This window comes from Moschus berezovskii, chromosome X (assembly GCF_049115385.1).
Source record: "Moschus berezovskii isolate FMDL1 chromosome X, NW_MosBer_1.0, whole genome shotgun sequence".
Classification (NCBI taxonomy): domain Eukaryota; kingdom Metazoa; phylum Chordata; class Mammalia; order Artiodactyla; family Moschidae; genus Moschus; species Moschus berezovskii.
This window is the reverse complement of record NC_142488.1, coordinates 147,499,959-147,526,412: the sequence shown is the minus strand read 5'-3', so window position 1 is coordinate 147,526,412 and position 26,454 is coordinate 147,499,959. Positions and strand designations below refer to the sequence as shown.

The 26,454-nt window shown below is 42.8% G+C and overlaps 1 protein-coding gene across 4 annotated transcripts in view; it reads left to right on the top strand.

The window, feature by feature from the left end:
* The window catches only part of GAB3 (GRB2 associated binding protein 3), an 89,147-nt gene that overhangs the window by 20,327 nt on the left and 42,366 nt on the right, over positions 1 to 26,454 (top strand). For 3 of the 4 annotated variants that reach the window (XM_088833661.1, XM_088833663.1, XM_055438669.2), the window contains exons 2-4: positions 12,133 to 12,436; positions 14,856 to 15,054; positions 15,633 to 16,111. In XM_088833661.1, the coding sequence (XP_088689787.1) occupies positions 12,133 to 12,436; positions 14,856 to 15,054; positions 15,633 to 16,111 (982 nt within the window). The remainder of the gene's footprint in view (positions 1 to 12,132; positions 12,437 to 14,855; positions 15,055 to 15,632; positions 16,112 to 26,454) is intronic. The other variant, XM_088833662.1, reaches the window with a different exon arrangement.

Below are 26,454 nucleotides of genomic sequence, written 5' to 3'. Positions count from 1 at the left end.
ACTGAAAGATGAAATCCCCAGGTCAGTAGGTGCCCAATATGCTACTGGAGAAGAGTAGAGAAATAGCTCCAGAAAGAATGAAGAGATGGAGCTAAAGTGAAAACAATGCCCAGTTATGGATGTAACTGGTGATGGAAGTAAAGTCTGATGCTGTAAAGAACAATATTGCATAGCAATCTGGAATGTTAGGTCCATGAATCAAGGTAAATTGGAAGTGATTAAACAGGAGATGGCAAGAGTGAACATCGACATTTTAGGAATCAGTGAACTAAAATGGACTTGGATGGGTGAATTTAACTCAGATGACCATTATATCTACTACTGTGGGCAGGAATCCCTTAGAAGAAATGGAGTAGCCCTCACAGTCAACAAGAGTCTGAAAAACAGTACTTGGGGGCAATCTCAAAAATGACAGAATGATCTCTGTTCATTTCTAAGGCAACTTTCAATATCCCAGTAATCCTAGTCTATGCCCCAACCACTAATGCTGAAAAAGCTGAAATTGAATGGTTCTTTGAAGACCTACAAGACCTTCTAGAACTAACACCAAAAAAAAGATGTCCTTTTCATGATAGGGTATTGGAATGCAAAAGTAGGAAGTCAAGAGATACCTGGAGTAACAGGCAACTTTGGCCTTGGAGTACAAAATGAAGCAGAGCAAAAGCTAAAAGAGTTTTTCCAAGAGAATGCACTAGTCATAGCAAACACCCTCTTCCAATAACACAAGAGAAGACTCTACACATGAACATGACCAGATGGTCAATACCAAAATCAGACTGATTATACTCTTTGCAGCCAAAGATGAAGAAGCTCTATAGAGTCAGTAAAAACAAGACTGGGAGCTGACTGTGGCTCAGATCATGAACTCCTTATTGCCAAATTCAGGCTTAAATTGAAGAAAGTAGGGAAAATCACTAGACCATTCAGGTATGACCTAAATTAAGTCCCTTCAGTGGAAGTGACAATGAGGTTCAAGAGATTAGATTTGATAGACATAGTGTCTGAAGAACTATGGATGGAGGTTCACGATATTATATAGGAGGCAGTGATCAAGACAATCCCAAGAAAAAGAAATGCAAAAATGCAAAATGATTGTCTGAGGAGGCCTTACAAATAGCTGATGAAAGAAGAGACATTAAAGGCAAAGGAGAAAAGGAAAGATATACCCATCTGAATGCAGAGTTCCAAAGAATAGCACGGAGAGATAAAAAAGCCTTCCTCAGTGATCAATGCAAAGAAATAGAGGAAAACAATAGCACTGGAAAATCTAGAGATCTCTTCAAGAAAATTAGAGATACCAATGGAACATTTCATGCAAAGATGGGCACAATAAAGGACAGTAACAGTACGGACCTAACAGAAGCAGAAGATATTAAGAAGAGGTGGCAAGAATACACAGAAGAACTGTACAAAAAAGATCTTCATGACCCAGATAATCACGATGGCGTGATCACTCACATTCACCTAGAGCCAGACATCCTGGAGTGAGAAGTCATGTGGGCCTTAGGAAGCATCACTATGAACAAAGCTAGTGGAGGTGATGGAATTCCAGCTGAGTTGTTTCAAATCCTAAAAGATGATACTGTGAAAGTGCTGCACTCAGTATGCCAGCAAATTTGGAAAACTCAGCAGTGGCTACAGGATTGGAAAAGCTGTTTTCATTCCAATCCCAAAGAAAGGCAATAGCAAAGAATGTACAAGTTGCACTCATCACATGCTAGCAAAGTAATTCTCAAAATTCTCCAAGCCAAATTTCAACAGGACATGAACTGAGAACTTCCAGATGTTCAAGTTGGATTTAGAAAAGGCAGAGGAACCAGAGATCAAATTGCCAACAGCCGTGGGATCATTGAAAAAGTAAGAGAATTCCAGAAAAAACATCTGCTTCATTGACTATACCAAAGCCTTTGACTGTGTGGATCACAACAAACTGTGGAAAATTCCTCAGGAAATGGGAATACCAGACTACCTTACCTGCCTCCTGAGAAATCTATATGCAGGTTAAGAAGCAACAGTTAGAACCAGACATGGAACAATGGACTGGTTCCAAATTAGGAAAGGAGGCTGATATTGTCACCCTGTTATATTTAACTTATATGCAGAGTACATCATGAGAAATGCTGGGGCTGGATGAAGCACGAGCTGGAATAAGATTGTCAGGAGAAATATCAATAACCTCAGAAACACAGATGACACAACCCTTATTGCAGAAAATGAAGAGGAACTATAGAGCCTCTTGATGGAAGTGAAAGAGGAGAGTCAAAAAGCTGGCTTAAAACTCAGCATTCAAAAAACAAAAATCATGGCATTAGGTCCCATCAATTCATGACAAATAGATGGGAAAACAATGGAAACAGTGAGAGACTTTATTATTTTAGGCTCCAAAATCACTGCAGATGGTGACTTACAGCCACGAAATTAAAAGACCCATGCTCCTTGGAAGAAAAGCTATGACCACCCTAGACAGCATATTAAAAGGCAGAGACATTACTTTGCCTACAAAGGTGTGTCTGGTCAAAACTATGGTTTTTCCAGTAGTCACATATGGATGTGAGAGCTGGACCATAAAGATAGCTGAGCGCCGAAGAACTGATGCTTTTGAGCTGTGGTGTTGGAGAAGACTCTTGAGAGTCCCTTGGACTGTAAGGAGATCAAACCAGTCTATCCTAAAGGAAATCAGTCCTGAAAATTCATTAGGACTGATGCTGAAGCTGAAACTCTAGTACTTTGGCCACCTGATGCGAAGAGCTGACTCATTGGAAAAGACCCTGATGCTGGGAAAGATTGAAGGTGGGAGGAGCAGGGGATGACAGAGGATGAGATAGTTGGATGGCATCACCGACTTGATGGACATGAGTTTGAGCAAGCTCTGGGAGATGGTGAAGGACAGGGAGGCCTGACATGCTGCAGTCCATGGGGTCTCAAAGAGTCGGACACAATTGAATGACTGAACTTAACATGGGGTGTTAGTATTCAGCCACAGTCCCATAAAGGAATTCCCATGTGGACTTCAGGAGCTCTTTACCCAATACCCTTGTCTTTGGTCCCTTTCCCTACTGATTCCCAGCTACCTCAACCCTCCAGAATGCTGAACTGTCTTTCTCAACTTGGCCAGATTGCTGTGGTCTGTTGGGAGTCCCTTCCCTATACCATCAGCTAGAAACAGGCTTACAGGCTGTGAGCTAGAATGCTAGAGTCTGAGACTCAGCCACATTGTTCTCTTCTCCTATACACCACAGCTGACGCTGCTCTATGTCAGAAGTCATTGAATTCATATATTTGGCCTAGTTTTCTAGTTGGTTTTGTGGGTGGGGGCAAGTTCAGGACTAAGTACACCAATGTGGCTGGAAGTGGAAGTTCTCTCAGGTGGTTCAGATGCAGAATAATAGTGGGGGAATATCTTAGGTTCCTGGGGCTGCTGTAAGAGTACCACAAACTGGGTAGTTTTAAGCCACAGAAACGTATCATCTCCCAGTCATGGAGGCCAGAAGTCCACGATCCAGGCATGGGGAGTGTTGGTTCCTCCTGATGGCCATGAAGGAGTGTGTGTTCCAGGCCTTTCTCCTGGGATTGGAGAGGCTGTCTGTGCCCTGAGTCTTCACATCATCTTTCCTCCATGCATGTCTGCATCTCCAAGTGTCCCCTTTTATAAATGTGCATGTCATATTACATTAGGACTACACCAAGGACCTTATTTTAACTGGATTACTTCTGTAAAGACCCTGTCTCCAAATAAGGTTACCTTCTGAGGTGCTGAGCACTAGGACTTCAACATTGGAATTTTGAGGCAGGTAACACTTCAGTCCATAACAGGGAAATTCAGATTTGAGTCTCAGTCCTTCTTCCCTGGATAACCAAGGCTGCCATTGCACAGTGCCTGACTCAGCCTTGCAATTGTTTGCACCTTTGTTTAACCTGGATGTCCCTTTCTATCAAGAAACCAACCAGCAGGTGTTTGTAAACAGAATCAGCAAGTTGGATTGGCTAAGATGGTTAAAGACAGCACATAGCTTTCATTATCAGAGGGATTAGATCCAGTTATTCCCCAACCAATTCCAGGCAAATCAACAGGTCTGTGATCTCCATCACAGCTTTCTAGAGGAGTTCGGTTTCACCTCCTTCACATCTGAGAAACGAGCACAAACACTTTTTCACAATGTTGCTGGATGTTGCAGGGTTTTGTTGTGGAGATAATGCTGGTAGGGTGGTAATGAGTCACCTTAGTGGCTGTGGCAGGAAAGGCTGATGGGAAATACATCCTTCATGGCTAGAGCTAGAGGAGCCCTCAGAGTCCAGAGGGGTACAGTGGAGGGATGTGATGCCTGGTGCCCTGGCAGCCAACAATCCCATGTCATTTTACAAGTTACTTTCAAAGTGACAAAGTTTTGCTGTGGAGTTTGCAATCCTGCCCTTGTGAAATGCGAACCTCTTCCCATGGGAAGAGCCAACGGCCCCTCCCATGCCTGGCACACAGTGAATGCATCCGTGAACATGCCCTGTCCAGAGGAATTGTTTTAAAATCCTTTTTATTGTCATAGAAAACACAAATATAGCAAACCACATAGGGCAAATGTTTAGCTTTAGGAATTATTCTTAGGTGACCACACACTCCCCTTGTAACCACCAACCGCTTGAAAAATAACTTTGCCACCCACTGCTGGAGCCCCATCATGTACCCCATCTGAACCACAACCTACTCCTGTTCCCCATATGTGACTACTATCCTGACATGAAGACACATCTCTTCTTTGCATTCTGTAATATTTTTATTACTCAAAAGGGCATCCCCTAGACACAATAATACAAAGGAATACTACTCAGGCATAAAAAGAGTGCCACAATGCAATTTGTGGCAACATGAATGGACCTAGTGATTATCATAGTAAGTGAAGGAAGTCATAAAAAGACAGACAAATATAATATGACATCACTTATATGTGGAATCTAAACAAATGATACAAATGACCTTATTTACAAAACAGAAACAGACTGAGACATAAAAAACAAACTTATGGTTACCAAAGGGGATAAGGCAGGAGAGGGATAAATTAGGAGTTTGAGATTAGCAGATCTGGACTACTATACATAAAAGAAACAAAGATCTACTGTATAGTATAGGGAACTATATTCAATATCTTGTATTAATAATAATGTGTAATGTAAACGAATCTGAAAAAGAATATATATATATATATATGTGTGTGTGTGTGTGTGTGTGTGTGTGTGTGTGTGTGGCTGAATCTGTGTGCCATACACTTGAAATTAACAGAAAACCAGAAATAAACTACACCTCAATAAAAAATAAGCCCACAGGAAATTTTTGATTTATCTCGTAAGATTCATTTACTCCATAGATCTTCTCAGTCCTTCTTTTTCTTGTCATTTATCTGTTGAAGAACCTGGGCCTTTGACCACAGAATTTCCCACCATCTAGCTTGGTGGGTGGATCTTTCACATTTGCTTGTTCCTCTTCGTAAGTTAGCAACTGTTGAGGGTGAATACCACTGCTTGCGAATGCACTGTGGCAAGCAAAATGGTGAGATTCTAATTGTATCATTGGTTTTCCTTTATTAGTCAGCATACATTTGTGAAAAGATCATGAAGTGGTTCCCTCACCTGCTCTGAGGATGACACATTCTTTTTCTTTTTTAATATCACGATGAACTCTCAGGTTTAAATATATTTGATGGATTTCAAGCCACTGTGATTATTACAATTTATTAAAGCCCAAATTTCTCCAGCTTTCTCCAGTGGGAGTGTCTTCAGCTTGACCCCTGAGTCCTTTCAATAAGTTCCTTGCAGAACAATGTCCCTGTGAAAAGCTTCACTTCAGTGCTGGCTGACTGCTTTTTAAGGGTCTTTGTCATGCTTCTTTCACTTCTAGAAGCCTGGTCCTACCTACTTAGTAAAATGCTCCAAGAAAGTATCATTTCAGCTTTTATATTATCACAAGTCTTGGGCAGAGACTTAACAACTCAAGGGAGGGTGTGCTGGTAAGTTTCGCACACAGACTGTACTGGATGTGGCTGCATCCTTGGCCCTTCTTCACTTTCAGTTTGGCCACCATATCTTCCTGAGGGAGGTCTCTTGGGTATGCCCATAGCATCTTAGCTCTCCCTTATCATAGCACTGATCTTGCTGACAGCAATTGTCTGTTTATTCATGTGCCCATTTCCTCTGTTGCCCAGAGACTGAGTGGCAGGGCCTGTTCAATGGCTGGTTCACCTCCATTCCCCTCATGTCTGCCCACTGGCAAGCCTGTTAGGATGTCAACAGATAATTGCTGAATGAACGTTGTGTCCTTCTCCTAGCAGAGTGCTCCTTCATGGGGTTGAAATCTTCCCGTTTCATCTCTTCCCCCTCTCTCAGCACCCCAGCTACTTGGAGAGCCCTAATCATGTTCCCTAGCCCCAGCCCACCAACACTGTTATTCAAGGCTAAGAAATGGGTTTCTACAAAACAAAAAGCAGTTAACTTGAAACTTGTTTCAGCCTCCACTTTGACTTCCTCTTTTAGAAACATTTTTTGGGAAGTATGACAAAGTTCCTCTTCACATTTCCCTACCAAAGTGGCCTTTGGAAAGTTTGGGGTACCCCTGGTGCCCCAGGGCGTTCTCTCATCCTGACAGTGACGCTGGAGCTTCCTCTCATGGTCAGGGACTCCACGCTATCCAGTCCCAGGTTTTTGTGGCAGAAAAGTCTCGCATCATTAATGCTTCTTCTACTGTCACTCCCATCAGTTCAGTTCAGTTGCTCAGTCGTAGCCGACTCTTTGCGACCCTATGAACCACAGCACGCCAGGACTCCCTGTCCATCACCAACTCCCGGAGTTCATCAAACTCATGTCCATCGAGTCGGTGATGCCATCCAGCCATCTCATTCTCTGCCGTCCCCGTCTCCTCCTACCCCCAATCCCTCCTAGCATCAGACTCTTTTCCAGTGAGTCAACTCGTCGCATGAGGTGGCCAAAGTATTGGAGTTTCAGCTTTAGCATAAGTCCTTCCAATTAACACCCAGGATTGATCTCTTTTAGAATGGTCTGGTTGGATCTCCTTGCAATCCAAGGGACTCTCAAGAGTCTTCTCCAGCACCACAGTTCAAAAGCATCAATTCTTCGGCGATCAGCTTTCTTCACAGTCCAACTCTCACATCCATATATGACCACGGGAAAAACCAGATCCTTGACTAGACGGACCTTGGTTTGCAAAGTAATGTCTCTGCTTTTTAATATGCTATCTAGGCTGGTCATAACTTTCCTTCCAAGGAGTAAGCGTCTTTTAATTTCATGACTGCAATCAGCATCCAAAGTGATTTTGGAGCCCCAAAAAATAAAGTCTGACACTGTTTCCCAATCTATTTCCCATGAAGTGATGGGACCAGATGCCATGATCTTCGTTTTCTGAATGTTGAGCTTCAAGCCAACCTTTACACTCTCCTCTTTCACTTTCATCAAAAGGCCTTTGAGTTCCTCTTCACTTTCTGCCATAAGGGTGGTGCCATCTGCATATCTGAGGTTATTGATATTTCTCCCGGCAATCTTGATTCCAGCTTGGGGTTCTTCCAGCCCAGCGTTCCTCATGATGTACTCTGCATATAAGTTAAATAAGCAGGGTGACAATATACAACCTTGATGTACTCCTTTTCCTATTTGGAACCAGTCTGTTGTTCCATGTCTAGTTCTAAGTTTTGCTTCCTGACCTGCATACAGGTTTCTCAAGAGGCAGGTCAGGTGGTCTGGGATTCCCATCTCTTTCAGAATGTTCTACAGTTTATTGTGATCCACACAGTCAAAGGCCTTGGCATAGTCAATGAAGCAGAAATAGATGTTTTTCTGGAACTCTCTTTCTTTCTCATGATCCAGAGGATGTTGGCAATTTGATCTCTGGTGCCTCTGCCTTTTCTAAAACCTGCTTGAACATCTGGAAGTTCACGATTCACATATTGCTGAAGCCTGGCTTGGAGAATTTTGAGCATGACTTTACTAGCGTGTGAGATGAGTGCAATCGTGTGGTAGTTTGAGCATTCTTTGGCATTGTCTTTCTTTGGGATTGGAATGAAGACTGACCTTTTCCAGTCCTGTGGCCATTGCTGAGTTTTCCAAATTTGCTGGCATATTGAGTGCAGCACTTTCACAGCATCATCTTTCAGGATTTGAAATAGCTCAATTGGAATTCCATCACCTTCACTAGCTTTGTTCGTAGTGATACTTTCTAAGGCCCACTTGACTTCACATTCCAATATGTCTGGTTCCAGGTGAGTGATCACGCCATCGTGGTTATCTTCGTCGTGAAGATCTTTTTTGTACAGTTCTGTGTATTCTTGCCACCTCTTCTTAATATCGTCTGCTTCTGTTAGGTCCATACCATTTCTGTCCTTTATCGAGCCCATCTTTGCATGAAATGTTCCCTTGGAATCTCTAATTTTCTTGAAGAAATCTCTTGTTTTTCCTATTCTGTTGTTTTCCTCTATTTCTTTGCATTGATCGCTGAGGAAGGCTTTCTTATCTCTCCTTGCTATTCTTTGGAACTCTGCATTCAGATGCTTATATCTTTCCTTTTCTCCTTTGCTTTTTGCTTCTCTTCTTTTCACAGTTATTTGTAAGGCCTCCTCAGACAGTCATTTTGCTTTTTTGCATTTCTTTTCCATGGGGATGGTCTTGGTCCCTGTCTCCTGTACAATGTCACGAACCTCTGTCCAGAGTTCATCAGGCACTCTATCTATCAGATCTAGACCCTTAAATCTATTTCTTACTTCCACTGTATAATCATAAGGGATTTGATTTAGGTCATACCTGAATGGTCTAGTGGTTTTCCCTACTTTCTTCAATTTAAGTCTGAATTTGGCAATAAGGAGTTCATGTTCTGAGCCACAGTCGGCTCTTGGTCTTGTTTTTGCTAACTGTATAGAGCTTCTCCATCTTTGGCTGCAAAGAATATAATCAATCTGATTTCAGTGTTGACCATCTGGTGATGTCCATGTGTAGAGTCTTCTCTTGTGTTGTTGGAAGAGGTTGTTTGCTATGACCAGTGCGTTCTCTTGGCAAAACTCTATTAGCCTTTGCCCTGCTTCATTCCGTGCTCCAAGGCCAAATTTGCCTGTTACTCCAGGTGTTTCTTGACTTCCTACTTTTGCATTCCAGTCCCCTATGATGAAAAGGACATCTTTTTTGGGTGTTAGTTCTAAAAGTTCTTGTAGGTCTTCATAGAACTGTTCAACTTCGGCTTCTTCAGCATTACTGGTTGGGGCATAGACTTGGATTACTGTAATGTTGAATGGTTTGTCTTGGAAACGAACAGAAATCATTCTGTCGTTTTTAAGATTGCATCCAAGTACTGCATTTCGGACTCTTTTGTTGACCATGATGGCTACTCCATTTCTTCTAAGGGATTCCTGCCCACAGTAGTAGATATAATGGTCATCTGAGTTAAATTCACCCATTCCAGTCCATTTTAGTTCACTGATTCCTAGAATGTCTACATTCATTCTTGTCATCTCCTGTTTGACCACTTCTAATTTGCCTTGATTCATGGACCTAACATTCCAGGTTCCTATGCAATATTGCTCTTTACAGCGGACCCTGCTTCTATCACCAGTCACATCCACAACTCAATATTTGTTTCGCTTTGGCTCCATCCATTCATTCTTTCTGGAGTTAATTCTCCACTGATCTCCAGTAGCATATTGGGCAACTACCGACCTAGTTCCTCATTCAGTATCCTATCATTTTGCCTTTTGATACTGTTCATGGGGTTCTCAAGGCAAGTATACTGAAGTGGTTTGCCATTCCCTTCTTCAGTGGACCACATTCCTTCAAGCCTCCCCACCATGACCCTTCCGTCTTGGGTGGCCCCACACGGCATGGCTTAGTTTCATTGAGTTAGACAGGGCTGTGGTCCATATGATCAGATCAACTAGTTTTTGTGATTATGATTTCAGTGTGTCTGCGCTCTAATACCCCCTCCCAATACCTAAGCCTACACAAATGCTGTTATTTCTGTCGTCTTAAAAACAAACACTTAATTACACTGCTTCATCACTCTTCCAAGGGGCCAGATGTCTCCTGAGTGCTTTCAGTTTAGTTCAGTTCAGTCACTCAGTCGTGTCCGACTCTCCGCCACCCCATGAATCACAGCACGCCAGGCCTCCCTGTCCATCACCAACCCCCGGAGTTCACTCAAACTCATGTCCATCGAGTCGGTGATGCCATCCGGCCATCTCATCCTCTGTCGTCCCCTTCTCCTCCCACCCTCAACCTTTCCCAACATCAGAGTCTTTTCCAGTGAGTCAACTCATCGCATGAGGTGGCCAAAGTATTGCAGTTTCAGCTTTAGCATCAGTCCTTCCAATGAACACCCAGGATGGATCTCCTTTAGAATGGACTGGTTGGACCTCCTTGCAGTCCAAGGGACTCTCAAGAGTCTTCTCCAACACCACAGTTCAAAAGCATCAATTCTTTGGCGATCAGCCTTCTTCACAGTCCAAATCTCACATCCATACATGATCACAGGAAAAACCATAGCCTTGACTAGACAGACCTTGGTTGGCAAAGTAATGTCTCTGCTTTTTAATATACTATCCAGGTTGGTCATAACTTTCCTTCCAAGGAGCAAGCGTCTTTTAATTTCATGGCTGCAATCAGCATCTGCAGTGATTTTGGAGCCCAAAAAATAAAGTCTGACACTGTTTCCACTGTTTTTCCATCTATTTCCCGTGAAGTGATGGGACCAGATGCCATGATCTTTGTCTTCTGAATGTTGAGCTTCAAGCCAACATTTTCACTCTCCTCTTTCACTTTTATCAAGAGGCTTTTGAGTTCCTCTTCACTTTCTACCACCACCCCTAAAGGCAGACCCTTACCTGCTAGGTTCTTTTTCCTTTTTCCTGTCCGAACCTCACGTGGGGTGACCGCTCGCCCACCCCCCTTCTGATTCTGCCTCTCACCCAGCGTCAAAGGGGCTTTCCATTCTGAGCCCTGATTGCAGGTCATATCCGCCATTCAGTGCCTCATCCAATTCTCTGTTGCCTCATATCTTGCAGCTCCTGGGCAGGGAGGGAGCTGAGAACACCCCACATGGGGCTTCTCTCCCCTCGCCCTGACCCCCTAGTCAAAGCCAAAGCTGGTGGCCTTCTCAATGTGTCAGGCCCAAATGACACTGCAGCGGCCTGCAGAGCAGCCTGCCCTATTTCCGCTCTGGTTTCTTTTCTTTTTTGAGCCTGGACTCAACTTTGCCTAATCATCTGACCTCAAGATTTAGCTGTTTCCCAGATTCCTATAGCACTAAGGGAAGTTCCTTCCTATTATGGTGTTTCTCAAGAGGGCACAGAGGATCGCTTTAGGCCAGACAGTGTGCACCACCCCCCTCCATGCCCCCAGCCTTCTTGACTGGCAGCACAGGGCTATCTTCAGATGTCTCCGAGGGCATCTCAGTTCCTTGATGGAGGAATACTGACCTAGGAGGTGGTTGCAGAAGTGTCTTCCGCTTTATGATAAAACATCTGTAAAGAATTGCTGGCACTACCCATCTCTCTACTTCACAGTACTGATTTTCTTTTACTTACATTTTCTGATCCTTCCACCCTCCCTCGAGTTTACATCCATTTCTACAATTTAGGCAATCATTAACTTAAGCTAATGATAATCTGCTCTCCTCACCAGTGTGTAAGATTTTCCCTTTCTTGTTGAGTAATCCTCTACAAGTTCAACGTCTAGGTTAGGTCGCACTGGATTGAGGTATATAGGGGTAAGAAAGCTTCCTTCCTGCCCTTCACTATTAAAGTTTTCTTTTTTTTTTTTTATTTGGCTGTGCTGGGTCTTAGTTGTGGGGTGAGAACACTTAGTTGTGGCTTGTGGGATCTAGTTCCCGGAGTAGGGATCAAACTTGCGATCCCAAACTTGGGAACTCGGAGTCTTATCCACTGGACCACCAGGGAAGTCCCTAAATTTTTTTAAAGCATGGGTGCCTGTAAACTTGTGTTGCATGCCTTTGTGATAAGTGCATATTTCTACTCGACCTGGAGGCATCACTCCTATGGCTACCCCCAGCCACGGTGGCCAACGGGAAAAGTGGAAGAGGCCGAGCAGGCTCCAAGGCTTCCTGTCTTGGAGGCTGATGTCCGCTTGCCTCTCCTGCAGGCCTGGCGCCGGCGCTGGTTCGTGCTGCGGCGGGGCCGGCTGAGTGGCGACCGCGACGTGCTGGAGTACTACCGCAGTCAGCGTGCCAGCAAGCCCATCCGCGCCATCGACCTCAGCGAGTGCGCCGTCTGGAAGCATGCGGGCCCAGGCTTCGTTCGCAAGGAATTCCAGAACCACTTCGTGTTTATTGTCAAAACCACGTCTCGCACGTTCTATCTGGTTGCCAAGACGGAGGAAGAGATGCAGGTGTGGGTGCATAGCATCAGTCAGGTCTGCAACCTCGGCCACCTGGAGGACAGTGCAGGTAAGATCCGATTCGGGGGGTGGGGGCTGAGGCAAAGGTGTGGCCCGAAGTGTGCCGGGGGTGGGGGTGGGGTGGGGGAACTGGGTGGCAAAGCCCGGGCACTGCCTGCAGAGCTTGAGAAGCCACTTTTGTGCCTTCAAAGCCACCCGGTGGTTTTGCCATCATCAGGACACGCAGGCAGCGAAAGCACAATGTGGGTGGGGACGTTTTGTACAGCTCTGATTTTCCCCATGCTGCTGCTGCTGGTTTTTCAAGAAATAGCAAATACTGCTGTCTTTAAAAAAAATTCTAGGAACTCCAGGCTTTCTGTTGCCTTTTGTGTTGTTCAGTGCTAAATTTTAGAAAGACAGAAGTAGGCTTCCTGTCACATGCAGGGAAGGTTTCTGCTTATGTCCAAGTGGCTCAAGGTCACGCAACAGAAATAACTTCTAAGTTTGCTCTGAACCATTTTGGGGCACTGAGAGCAAATGACCCATGTGGCTCTTTGTCTGTCACTCATGCTCTCTCTTTTACACACACACACACACACACTGCCATTTCTATGTAATATACTGAGAGCAAATGACCCATGTGGCTCTTTGTCTGTCACTCATGCTCTCTCTTTTACACACACACACACACTGCTGTTTCTATGTAATATACCGGCTATAATGCACTTAAGGTTGCAATTAACTCCCCTTCGTGGATGTTGTTGTTGAGCTCCTGGCACCATGCCTTGATCCTCAAACTATGGACTTTGAATCTTTGTTTCTTTTAGCCTCTTAGCCTAGCAGGCCGAACCTAACCCTTGAATCCCATGGCCTACAGTTGCTTCACCCTTTCTCTCCTTAACTGGGTGCTTTATCGTCTTCTATGGAAATAACCACATTCTAACACTAGGTGGCGCAGAACAGTCAGAGTTGCATCCCTCTCTAACAGACGTGAGGCTGTGTGTGCTTCCTGCCAACGAAGTCCTTTTCTTTTCACGAGGCAGGCAAGCTTACTAGGTGAAGCTATTTACCTAGTTGAACTTTGAGAACACTCGAGTAAGAGGAAATGAAATGATGGCAGTCTGTTGCCCCTGCTGCAACAGTTTCTTTGCAAAGTCGCACTGAATTTGTCAAGACACTGTGCAACCCAGCAGAGCCTTGCTGCTCACTCTTCACACCTAGTCCCTACCTTCGGTACAATTAGATGCATATTTGTGTTTCATGTCTTACGTGACTTCTGTTTCCTCATTTGGCAGTGATGCTAAAACGTAGATACATAACATGTTTCCCAACATGCCAAGGGGAGCAGAAATGAGTAAGGCACCAGATACAAAACAGAAAGCTCTGGCCTGAAGTTGGAGGGCAGCAAATCCCGCATGACCTTTTTTGTTCCCTGTAGCCACCACCCACCTTCGTTTGGAGGAGGATATAGGGGTTGATTCCGCTTCATCTGAGAACCAAGCCTGAAGGGGCTGTATTGTGACTTCTCACATAGAGTGTTTGGTTCTGTCTCTGGTAACCATAGGTAGGCAGCACATCATGTGTACCCTGGCCAGTAATTCCATTAAATGCTTTTGTGTATTAGCTCATCTCATCCCCAGACCAACTGTGTGGCAGAGGTACTCTGAGCGTAATCACTTTATAGAGAAGAAAACTTGGACCAAGCAGGTAACTTGCCCAAGGTCATGACAGCTAGAGTCTGCACTTGAATCCAGGCAGTTCTGGGCCACTCTGACTCAGGAATCCTAAATTCCTGCCAACTTGGTTCAAAAGGGAAATAAAAGCAGGCTTTTCATTGGGAGTTTCTGAATGTGGGCTTTACCAGCCATCACAACACTTTATTTCTTTCATTCCTTTTCCTTAGACATCGCTAGTGGTCAGTCATTCACACCGCTCTTTATGTGTTACTTGTCTCTCTCCTCTGGTGGGCTGTAGATGCCAATGGGGGCAGAGTCTTTGTCTTGGCTGGCAAAGTTAGAACAGTCCCGTGCACATAGTAGGTGCAAGAGAATGTATCTATATAGACATAAGTAGACATATATGTATATATCTGTATGCCTGCACATGTGCCCAAATGCATATGTAGGTATATGTATATATATATATATATTTGTTAAGCATATATATGTGTATATTTGTTGAGTGAATAAACAGTGATGCATGCAGAGTTGTGGCTGAGGGCCATGAAGAAGCTGTGTGTAGACTATCTAACTGCAGATTTTTAGGCCAAGAATGATTGCTTTATTTTGCCCTTAATTGATTCAACACTTCACTCTTGGAACATCGGCCTTCTTCCCCAGACGTTGTTTATAGCTTGGGGAAATGGTCTTCTCCATCAGTACAAACACCAGCTGTGATTTGCATCTTCTATTTGGCCTCTTAGATGCCGTCTGAGAAACTGTGTTCTAGCCATTCTTAAACATTCTGCTGGGAAATGATTTGTCCTGCAGATTCCATGGAGAGCGGTTGTCGCGCCCCCTCCTCTGTGCAGCCCTCCCCCTCCAGCTCCCTTCTCACCAACCCTGCTGTCTGCTCCCTGCCAAGAGATGACCCGAGCACTGAGGAAACCAGAAGTGAGTCAGAGTTGCTCTTCCTTCCTGATTATCTGATTCTATCCAACTGTGAGACGGGAAGACTGCACCACGCCAGGTATGCCTCTGCGCCCGGCCTCCTAGCACGTGCCCCTCCATTGGCAGAACCCACACTGCTTCCTTTTGCAGCCTCTGTGACTGCCATGCCCTCACTGCGAATCAGGCTGTTTAGCTGTAGCATCTTCTAGTGGGTGTATCTCTGCTCCCCTCACTTCCTGCTGCCACCAGGGCAGGGCCAGATCCCTATCAGCCACTATCAAGACCGAAGCATGTGGTATACCAAACAGAATGACTCAGGCATTTTGATGTTGTGGCTTTCATTTCTAACCTTGCATTTTCATTTGTATCTTCCACTTAGATGATGAAAAAAATCAACAAACCTTTTTTTTCCCCCTGCATCAAGGGGTTGCTGTCACTGAGGGATGTGGAGGGAATGTCACTATAAAAGTTAAAAAAAAATGGTGACATTAGAGGAGGGGGCACGATGGCAGCATGGCCTTTTTTTCCCTACAGCATGGCTTTGCAGTGGGTGGGTGGCTTTCTCCTTCAAGCTTCTGCCAAAGGTGTAGCAGTACCAACAGCCGCTCTGGGAACTTGTGACCTTTTAGTCAAATGTCTGTGCTTTTCTTCCCTCAGTCTCCCCACCAGATGTGATAGCTGGTCAAACTCAGAGCGCTCACTGGAGCAGGCTTCCTTTGACGACGTCTTTGTGGACTGCCCACAGCCTCCACCCTCTGGGAGCCTGGCCTGCCCTTCGCACCCCGGGAATGGGTCTCAGGAGGCCCCCTCCATGAGGCCCCAGGCCACCCTGATCTGGATGAAAAATGTCAATGGCCCATCCAGGGACCACTTTTCTTTACCACTGGGGGAAACTTCCTTAAATTCTGTGATCCAGGTAGATCAAAACCAAGTTTCCTTGCCCTATGGGGTAAAAGAATTAGACGTGATGTCTAACACACCCCCTCCTCGCCCCCCTAAGCCGAGCCATCTCTCTGAATGGCGGCACAAGGAGCAGTTCCTGTGCAGAGGGCTCAGTAGCCTCAAGAAGCTGGAAGGCACTGTGGTGCCTAGAAGAATCTCCCTTTCCGGTTTAGACAACATGAGGACCTGGAAAGGTAAGTGCTGGATGATGCTAAACTTCAGGTACTGACAGCAGCTGACTCCTCTTTCCTCTGTGTTTCCATGTTAGGGCATTGTTCAGCCTCCTTTCCTCAGGCCATTCCGGTGTCCTAGCGGGGGTCAGGCCCTGGGTGGAAGTGCACATCTGGAAACACCCCGCCCCGATCCCAGCATCCCTCTGCTCATCTCAATCTGCAGACTGGGTGATATCCTTAGTCCCAGTAGATGCTGAAAGAACTCAGACTCCTGGTGCCCTAGCCATGCCCCTGCCCACGTGATGGCCTCTGCTCCTGAGACCAGACTCCTGGTGTTCATTTGGAGCCACTCAGGGATGCACTTGGTACCGAAGGTGGTGTCTTTGGCTTCCACTGAGCGGGGAGAGCAGAGCTCTTGTCTTCTCCTTGTCAACAATTCCATCAGCCTCACCCTTCATGCTACCTGATGTGTTCTTTCCAACTTCTCCCCGGCTAAGCTGAAGTGCTTTTGGCCAAGCTATCACATCGAGGTGATGCTAACCTAGCCATCTCAGCTTGGTCCGTTGGCATGCCCTCCTGGAGCCCCATTTGGCCTTTTTCTGGAAATCTGTTGATTCCCACTGGGTTCTGTGCACACTTTCTCTCTCCTTCTCTCCTGCTGCATCTCTATCCAAATGTTGTGTTCTTTTGCATGAAAGTAAACAGAGGCTAAAACTCTTTGCCATGAAGTGATGGGACCAGATGCCATGATCTTAGTTTTCTGAATGTTGAGCTTAAGCCAACTTATTGGAAGGAAGACTGGAAACAAAAGCACTTAAGTGGATCTTTTGCTGCAACTTATAGAAAAGGTAAAGATAAAGGTAAAGACATTCACGTCTCACCTTTATGGCCAGGGAAGTCACCCTCCCTGACGCTGGTTCTCATTGTCACTGTGCTCCAAGGTGTGCTCGCCAAAGAGAGACTGAAATGCCAGACTGAGAGACCCCATTTTGGGCAGGGTGGTGTCATGGTCACCGAGTTGTTGATGGATCTCCCCTCTTATTCAGGTGATGGGTCTTAGTGAAATGACACAAGCAGGAGTCGTGTTGTCAGTGGTCAGTTGGCATGGTTCCAGTAGGGACTGATGCACCCTTTTTTTCAAGGATGCAGCACACATTCTGTTGCATTCTGCCTCTTTCTGTCTGAGTCATCATGGTTTAATTTCTTGATGTCACGAGGATTTCGGGATTTGGGAAGAACCTTGTTGGTTCTTCCCAAACAGTGTCGAACAGGAAGCCACCATGGCTCTCAGTGAAGAGTGTCCGGCTAACTGGGAGGTTTGTTTTGAAAATCAGTTGAAATGAGTATCCACCACATTGTTGGTTCCAGCATATAATAGGTTTTTAATATCTTTCTATGTCACATCTTTCCTGTTAAATATTTTCATGACTGGATAAGAAAAGCATTTTGACTAATGGTTTATCTCAACCCAAATGTCTTCCTCAAGTAATGCGGAATCTTGTATTCAGTACATTGATCTGATCTTTACTTTGAGGAAATGTATGCCAGCAAATTTGGAAAACTCAGCAGTGGTCACAGGAGTGGAAAAGGTCAGTTTTCATTCCAATCCTAAAGAAAGGCAATACCAAAGACTGCTCAAACTACCACATAATTGCACTCATCTCACACACTAGTAAAGTCATGCTGAAAATTTTTCCAAGCCAGGCTTCAACAATACGTGAACCGTGAATTTCCAGATATTCAAGCTGGTTTTAGAAAAGGCAGAGGTAGCAGAGATCAAATTGCCAACATCTGCTGGATCATGGAGAAAGCAAGAGAGTTCCAGCAAAACATCTATTTCTGCTTCATTGACTATGCTAAAGCCTTTGACTGTGTGGATCACAATAAACTGTGAAACATTCTGAAAGAGATGGGAATCCCAGACCACCTGACCTGCCTCTTGAGAAACCTATATGCAGGTCAGGAAGCAACAGTTAGAACTGGACATGGAACAACAGACTGGTTCCAGATAGGAAAAGGAGTACGTCAAGGCTATATATTGTCACCCTGCTTATTTAACTTATATGCAGAGTACATCATGAAGAACGCTGGGCTGGAAGAAGCACAAGCTGGAATCAAGATTGCCGGGAGAAATATCAATAACCTCAGATATGCAGATGACACCACCCTTATGGCAGAAAGTGAAGAGGAACTAAAAAGCCTCTTGATGAAAGTGAAAGAGGAGAGTAAAAAGGTTGGTTTGAAGCTCAACATTCAGAAAACAAAGATCATGGCATCTGGTCCCATCACTTCATGGGAAATAGATGGAAAAACAGTGGAAACATTGTCAGACTTTTTTTTTTACTCCAAAATCACTGCAGATGCTGATTGCAGCCATGAAATTAAAAGACACTTACTCCTTGGAAGGAAAGTTATGACCAACCTAGATAGCATATTAAAAAGCAGAGACATTACTTTGCCAACCAAGGTCCGTCTAGTCAAGGCTATGGTTTTTCCCATGGTCATGTATGGATGTGAGAGTTGGACTGTGAAGAAAGCTGATCGCCGAAGAATGGATGCTTTTGAACTGTGGTGCTGAAGAAGACTCTTGAGAGTCCCTTGGATTGCAAGGAGATCCAACCAGTCCATTCTAAAGGAGATCAGTCCTGGGTGTTCATTGGAAAGACTGATATTGAAGCTGAAACTCCAATACTTTGGCCACCTCATGCAAAGAGCTGACTCACTGGAAAAGACTCTGAGGTTGGGAGGGATTGGGGTCGGGAGGAGAAGGGGATGACAGAGAATGAGATGGCTGGATGGAATCACCGACTTGATGGACATGAGTTTGAGTGAACTCTGGGAGTTGGTGATGGACAGGGAGGCCTGGCGTGCTGTGATTCATGGGGTTGCAAAGAGTTGGACACGACTGAGCGACTGAACTGAACTGAATATGTAAATGTGCGAAATCTTTATGCGATTTTGAAGACTCCTCCTCTCCCCCAAATGTGGAGAACACTTACATACCTGTCAACACACCCCTGTAATGAATTATACCGCCTGTACTAGGCCAACTCGTTCTCAGAGCCTGTACATAGCACTTTATCTCCATGTTTATTTGATCCCTACTTCATTATCTAATATTTTACCATAGTTTCTGTACATATTTTTCTTACTTGAGTGATGCACTATCTTTTATATTTCACACTAGGAACTATGTTTATGGCTTTAAAGGTTATATTAGAAACCAATACAATATTGTAAAGTAATTACCCTCCAATTTAAATAAATAAATTTAAAATAAAGAAATTATCTTTAAAAAATCTAAATTAACTATCTTTAACTCTCTTAATTTCCCCACCCCAAATCCCTTAAAAAGATTTAAAATACAACTGTATTACTGGAAATTTCACACATTTACAAAAGTAGGAGATGGTATGATGAACTCCCATGTATCCATCCCCCAGTTCAGTTCAGTCTCTCAGTCATGTCGGACTCTTTGTGACCCCATTGACTGCAGCATGCCAGGCTGTCCTTCACTATCTCCCAGAGTTTGCTCAAACTCATGTCAATCGAGTTGGTGATTCCATCCAACTATCTCACCCTCTGTCGTCCCCTTCTCCTGCGTTCAATCTTTCCCAGTATCAGGGTCTTTTCTGATGAGTCAGTTCTTCGCATCAGGTGGCCAAAATACTGGAGCTTCAGCTTCAGTATCAGTCCTTCCAAGGAATGTTCAGGGCTGATTTCCTTTAGGGTTGATTGATTTGATCTCTTTGCAGTCCAAGGGACTCTCAGGAGTCTTCTCCAACACCACAGTTCAAAACCATCAATTCCTCAGCAGTCAGCTTTCTTTATGGTCCAAGTCTCACATCCACATGTGACTGCTAGAAGAACCACAGTTTTTACTATACAGACCTTTGGTGGCAAAGTAATGTCTCTGCTTTTTAATATGCTACCTAGGTTTGCATAGCTTTTCTTCCAAGGAGCAAGTGTCTTTTAATTTTGTGGCTGAAGCAATTTTGGAGCCCAAGAAAATAAAGTCTCTCACTATTTCGATTGTTTCCCCATCTATTTGCCATGAAGTGATGGGATCGGATGCCATGATCTTAGTTTTCTGAATATTGAGTTTTAAGCCAGCTTTTTCACTTTCATCAAGAGGCTCTTTAGTTCCTATTCACTTTCTGCCATAAGGGTGGTGTCATCTGCATATCTGAGATTATTGATATTTCTCCCGGCAATCTTGATTCCAGCTTGTGCTTCATCCAGCCTGGCATTTCTCATGATGTACTCTGCATATAAGTTAAATAAGCAGGGTGACAATATACAGCTTTGACATACTACTCCTTTCTCAATTTGGAACCGATCCATTGTTCCTTGTCTTGTTCTAAATGTTTTTTTTTAAATTTTTATATTTATTTATTTGGTTTTGCCAGGTCTTAGTTGTGGCATGAAAACTCTTACTTGCAACATGTGGGATCTAGTTCCCTGACTAAGAGTTGAACCCATGCCCCCTGCCTTTGGAGGATGGAGTCTTAGCCACTGGACCACCAGGGAAGTCCCTAACTGTTGCTTTTTGACCTGCATACAGATTTCTCAGGAGGCAGGTCAGGTGATCTCGTATTCTTATCTCTTGAAGAATTTTCCAGTTTGTTGTGATACACAAAGTCAAAGGCTTTAACACAGTCAGTGAAGCAGAAATAGATGTTTATCTGGAATTCTCTTGCTTTTTCTATGATCCAATGGCTGTTGGCCATTTGGTTGCCAAATTTGTTCCTCTGCATTTTCTAAATCCAGCTTGTACATCTGGAAGTTCTCAGTTCACATACTGTTGAAGGCTGGCTTGGAGAATTTTGAGCATTACTTTACTATTGTGCAAAATGAGTACAATTGTGCATTAGTTTGAACATTCTTTTGCATTTAATTTCTTTGGGATTGGAATGAAAACCAAGCTTTTCCAGGCCTGTGGCCACTGCTGTGTTTTCTAAATTTGCTGGCATATTGAGTGCAGCACTTTCACAGCATCATCTTTTAGGATTTGAAATAGCTCAGCTGGAATTCCATCACCTCCACTAGCTTTGTTCATAGTGATGCTTCCTAAGGCCCACTTGACTTCGCACTCCAGGATGTCTGGTTCTAGGTGAGTGATCACACCATCGTGGTTATCTGGGTCATGAAGATCTTTTTGGTTTAGTTCTTCTTAATATCTTTACCTCTTCTTAATATCTTCTGCTTCTGTTAGGTCCATACTGTTTCTGTCCTTTATTGTGCTCATCTTTGCATGAAATGTTCTCTTGGTATCTCTAATTTTCGTGAAGAGATCTCTAGTCTTTCCATTCTGTTGTTTTCCTCTATTTCTTTGCCTTGATCACTTAAGAAGGCTTTCTTATCTCATCCGCCAGGTTTAACAATTACTAAGTTTTGTTTCCTGACTTACTTTGCTGCTTAATTATAAAATATGACATGTCTATAGTGTTTCTATTCCTTAAAGTTTTCAATTTCAAATGATTAATCAGCAACCTCTTAAACAAACCACATTCTTCAGTTTAAATTTCTATGTTAATTTTTTCTATTGTTGGAGTGCATGAATTCTTACTGGAAAAAGTTAAACAATACAGAAGTACATACTACATCTTCTTTTTAAAGCATAAATGAAATCTGAATATATTTACTGTAATGCAACTTGTTATCCTGAGATCATGCCACCACTATGCTTGTCTGCCTCTAAACTGTTTTCCACATTGCAGTCAAGTGATCTCTTTTTTTTTAAGTAATTAATTTATTTTTTATTGGAGGCAAATTATTTTACAATATTATCAAGTGATCTCTTAAAAAGTGTAAATCAGATAGACAGTTCCTTGCTAAAAAACCAATCTAACGACTTCTCTGTGCACTAGGAATAAAACCTAAATTTCTTACCATAGTGTGCAAGGCACACTGTGTTCTGCCTTGCCTATATCTTTTATCTTTCTTTTATTTTTCTTCTGCTTTTATTGAGATGTAATTGACATACAGCACTGTGTAAGTTTAGGGAACACAGCATGATTTGACTTATATACATCATGAAATGATGACCAGAAGTTTTGTGAACATCTATCATCTCATATAGATATAAAATTACAAAAATAGAAGCAAATCTTCCTTTTGATGAGAACTCTTAGGATTTACTCTTGTAACAACTGTCATATATAACATACAGCACTGTTATTTCTGTTTATCTTGTCATACATTACCTCCCAAATATGTATTTATCTTACAACTGGAAGTTTATACTTTTTGATCAGCTTCATCCAGTTCTTTTTCTCCCCATTCCACACTTTCAACTACTACCTTTTTTGGCCTCATCTCACAGGCTTGTTCCCGGAATCTTAGTTCCCTGATCAGGGATTGAACCTGCATCCTGAGCAGTGAAATCACAGAGTCCTAACCACTGAGCAACCAGGGAATTCTCCATATTATTTTATTTCTGTCTATAGTTTTTTTTTTAATATTGTAATGAAAAGGATTTATTTTTTTATATTGTACATCTTTTTTTTCCACATATGACAACATACATGTTTCAATGCCATTCTCCCAAATCATCCCACCCTCACCCTCTCCCTCAGAGTCCCAAAGACTGTTCTATACATCTGTGTCTCTTTTGCTGTCTCGTATACAGGGTTATCATTTCCATCTTTATAAATTCCATATATATGCGTTGGTATACTGTAATGGTGTTTTTCTTTCTGGCTTACTTCACTCTGTATAATAGGCTCCAGTTTCATCCACCTCATTAGAACTGATTCAAATGCATTCTTTTAAATGGCTGAGTAATACTCCATTGTGTATATGTACCAAAACTTTCTTATCCATTCGTCTGTAGATGGACATCTAGGTTGCTTCCATGTCCTGGCTATTCTAAGCAGTGCTGCAATATATATGGAATTTAGAAAGATGCAAATGATAACCCTGTATACGAGACAGCAAAAGAGACACAGATGTATAGATCAGTCTTTGGGACTCTGTGGGAGAGGGTGAGGGTGGGATGATTTGGGAGAATGGCATTGAAACACGTATGTTGTCATATGTGAAATGAATCACTAGTTCAGGGTCAATGCATGTTATAGGATGCTCGGGGCTGGCATGTGGGGATGACCCAGAGGGAGGATAAAGGGAGGAGGGAGGTGGGAGGGGGGTTCAGGAGGGGGAACTTATGTAAACCCGGGGCGAATTCATGTCAATGTATGGCAAAACCAACCAATATAATATTGTAAAATAATTTGCCTCCAATAAAAAATAAATTAATTACAAAAAAACAAAAAATAAATAAATAAAAGGATGAAGAAGAACAAAACAAACAAACAAACAAAAAATAAACAGTGCTGCAATGAACATTGGAGTACATGTGTCTCTTTCAATTCTGGTTTCCTCGGTGTGTATGCCCAGGAGTGCGATTGCTGGATCATAAGGCAGTTCTATTTCCAGTTTTTTGAGGAATCTCCACACTGTTCTCCATAGTGGCTGTGCTAGTTTGCATTCCCACCAACAGTATATCTGTCTATAGTTTTTTATGGCTTTTAGTGAAGTCTTGCTGCTGCTAAGTCACTTCAGTCGTGTCCGACTCTGTGTGACCCCATAGACGGAAGCCCACCAGGCTCCCCCTTCCCTGGGATTCTCCAGGCAAGAACACTGGAGTGGGTTGCCATTTCCTTCTCCAATGAATATCTCATTAATATATTCCCATGTATTTGTTATTTTTTATGTTATTGTCAATGGTATTTTACTTAAATTTTTTTTTGCTGTTGCATAAAATAAATTAGCTTTTCATTTTGATTTTTATATCTACCTTTTCTTTTTCTTTTTTTTTGCTATTTATTTAATTGGACATGCCAGGTCTTATTTGCGGCATGTGGTATCTGGTTCCCCTACTGGGATCAAAACCCAGGCACCCTGCATTGGGTGTCTTAGCCACTGGGCCACCAGGGAATTCCCCTATCTTTTCTAAATGTATATTTATTTGCATTTTCTTTGTATACAATCATATAACATGAAAATACTAAAAACTGTTTTTTCTAACATCTATATCTTTCATTTTCTTATTCTCATGTCCCTGCATGGGCTAGGAAGGCCGGGATATCTTTGAATAGTACTGTTAATAACTGGGATCCTTGTCTTGTTCCTGGTCTCACCTGGAAAACTTCTGTGTTTCACTATTGTAATGTGGTTTGCAGGAAACTTTTGTAGATACTGTTCATTAGATTAAGTATATTCTCTGATATTCCTACTTTGATAAATGTTATTTTTTAAAAATCATCAAGGTGTATTGAAATTGTTGAAACATTTTATAACCATGTGATTTTTCTTCTTTATCCTATTAACATGAAGAACTTCACTGGCCATTTTTTTTGAAGTATAGTTGATTATTTATAATATTATATTAGTTTCCCTTTCAAGTGTATAGCACAGTGATTCAGTATTTTTACAGATTGTTGTTGTTGTTTAGTCGCTCAGTTGTGTCTGACCCTTTATCATAGTATCTTTTGTATTTTACACTATAGTTTCTGTACGTATTTTTTCTCCTTGAGTGATGCACTGTCTTTTATGTTTTGCATTAGGACCTTGGTATAAAAGAGTTGGACACAACTTAGTGACTGAAAAATAACAATATTTTATTGTATATATGTGTAACATCTTCTTTATTCATTCATCTGTTGATGGACACTTAAATTGCTTCCCTGTCTTGGCTATTGTGAACAGTGCTACTATGAACATTGGAGTGCTTGTGTCTTTTTGAATTAGAGTTTTCGTGTTTTTTTTTTTTCCTGATAAATGCTCAGGAATGGGATTTCTGGATCACATGGTAGCTCTATTTTAAGTTTTTTGAGGAACCTTCATATATTTTCCATGGTAACTACACCAGCTTACATTCCCACCAGCAGTTGTGCAAGGGCTCCCTTTTCTCCACATCCTCACCAACACTTGTTATTTGTTGTCTTTTCGATGATAGTCATTCTCACATGTGTGAAGTGATATCTCCTTGTAGTTTTGATTTGGATTTCTCTAATAATTACTGATGTTGAACATCTTTTCATGTTCCTGTTGGCTATCTTATGTTTTTTGTAAAAATGTCCATTCATTTTCCTACCCATTAAAAAAATCAATTTATTTTTTAATTAAAGGATAATTGCTTACAGAATTTTGATGTCTTCTGTCAAACTTCAACATGAATAAGCCAAATGTATACATATATACCCTCCTATTTGAATCTCCCTCCCATCCCCCTCCCTATCCCACCCCTCTAGATTGATACAGAGCCCTTGTTTGAGTTTCTTGAGCCATACAGCAAATTCCCATTGGCTATCTATTTTGCATATTTTAATGTAAGTTTCCATGTTACTCTTTCCATACATCTCATCCTCTCCTTCCCTCTCCCCATGTCCATAAGTCTATTGTCTATGTCTGTTTCTCCATTGCTGCCCTGTAAATAAATTCTTCAGTACCAGTTTGCTAGATTCCGTATATATGTGTTCAGTGCAGTTCAGTCGCTCAGTCGTGTCCGACTCTGTCCAACACCAACTCCCAGAGTTCACTCAAACTCATGTCCATCGAGTCGGTGATGCCATCCAGCCATCTCATTCTCTGTCGTCCCCGTATCCTCCCACCCCCAATCCATCCTAGCATCAGACTCATTTCCAGTGAGTCAACTCGTCGCATGAGGTGGCCAAAGTATTGGAGTTTCAGCTTTAGCATCAGTCCTTCCAATGAACGCCCAGGACTGATCTCCTTTAGAATGGACTGGTTGGATCTCCTTGCAGTTCAAGGGACTCTCAAGAGTCTTCTCCAGCACCACAGTTCAAAAGCATCAATTCTTCGGTGATCAGCTTTCTTCACAGTCCAACTCTCACATCCATACATGACCACGGGAAAAACCATAGCCTTGACTAGACGGACCTTGGTTGGCAAAGTAATGTCTCTGCTTTTTAATATACTATCCAGGTTGGTCATAACTTTCCTTCCAAGGAGTAAGCGTCTTTTAATTTCATGGCTGCAATCAGCATCCGCAGTGATTTTGGAGCCCCCCAAAATAAAGTCTGACAATGTTTCCACTGTTTCCCCATCTATTTCCCATGAAGTGATGGGACCAGATGCCATGATCTTTGTTTTCTGAATGTTGAGCTTCAAGCCAACATTTTCACTCTCCTTTTTCACTTTCATCAAGAGGCTTTTTAGTTCCTCTTCACTTTCTGCCATAAGGGTGGTGTCATCTGCATATCTGAGGTTATTGATATTTCTCCTGGCATTCTTGATTTCAGCTTGTGTTTCTTCCAGTCCAGCATTCCTCATGATGTACTCTGCGTATAAGTTAAATAAGCAGGGTGACAATATACAACCTTGATGTACTCCTTTTCCTA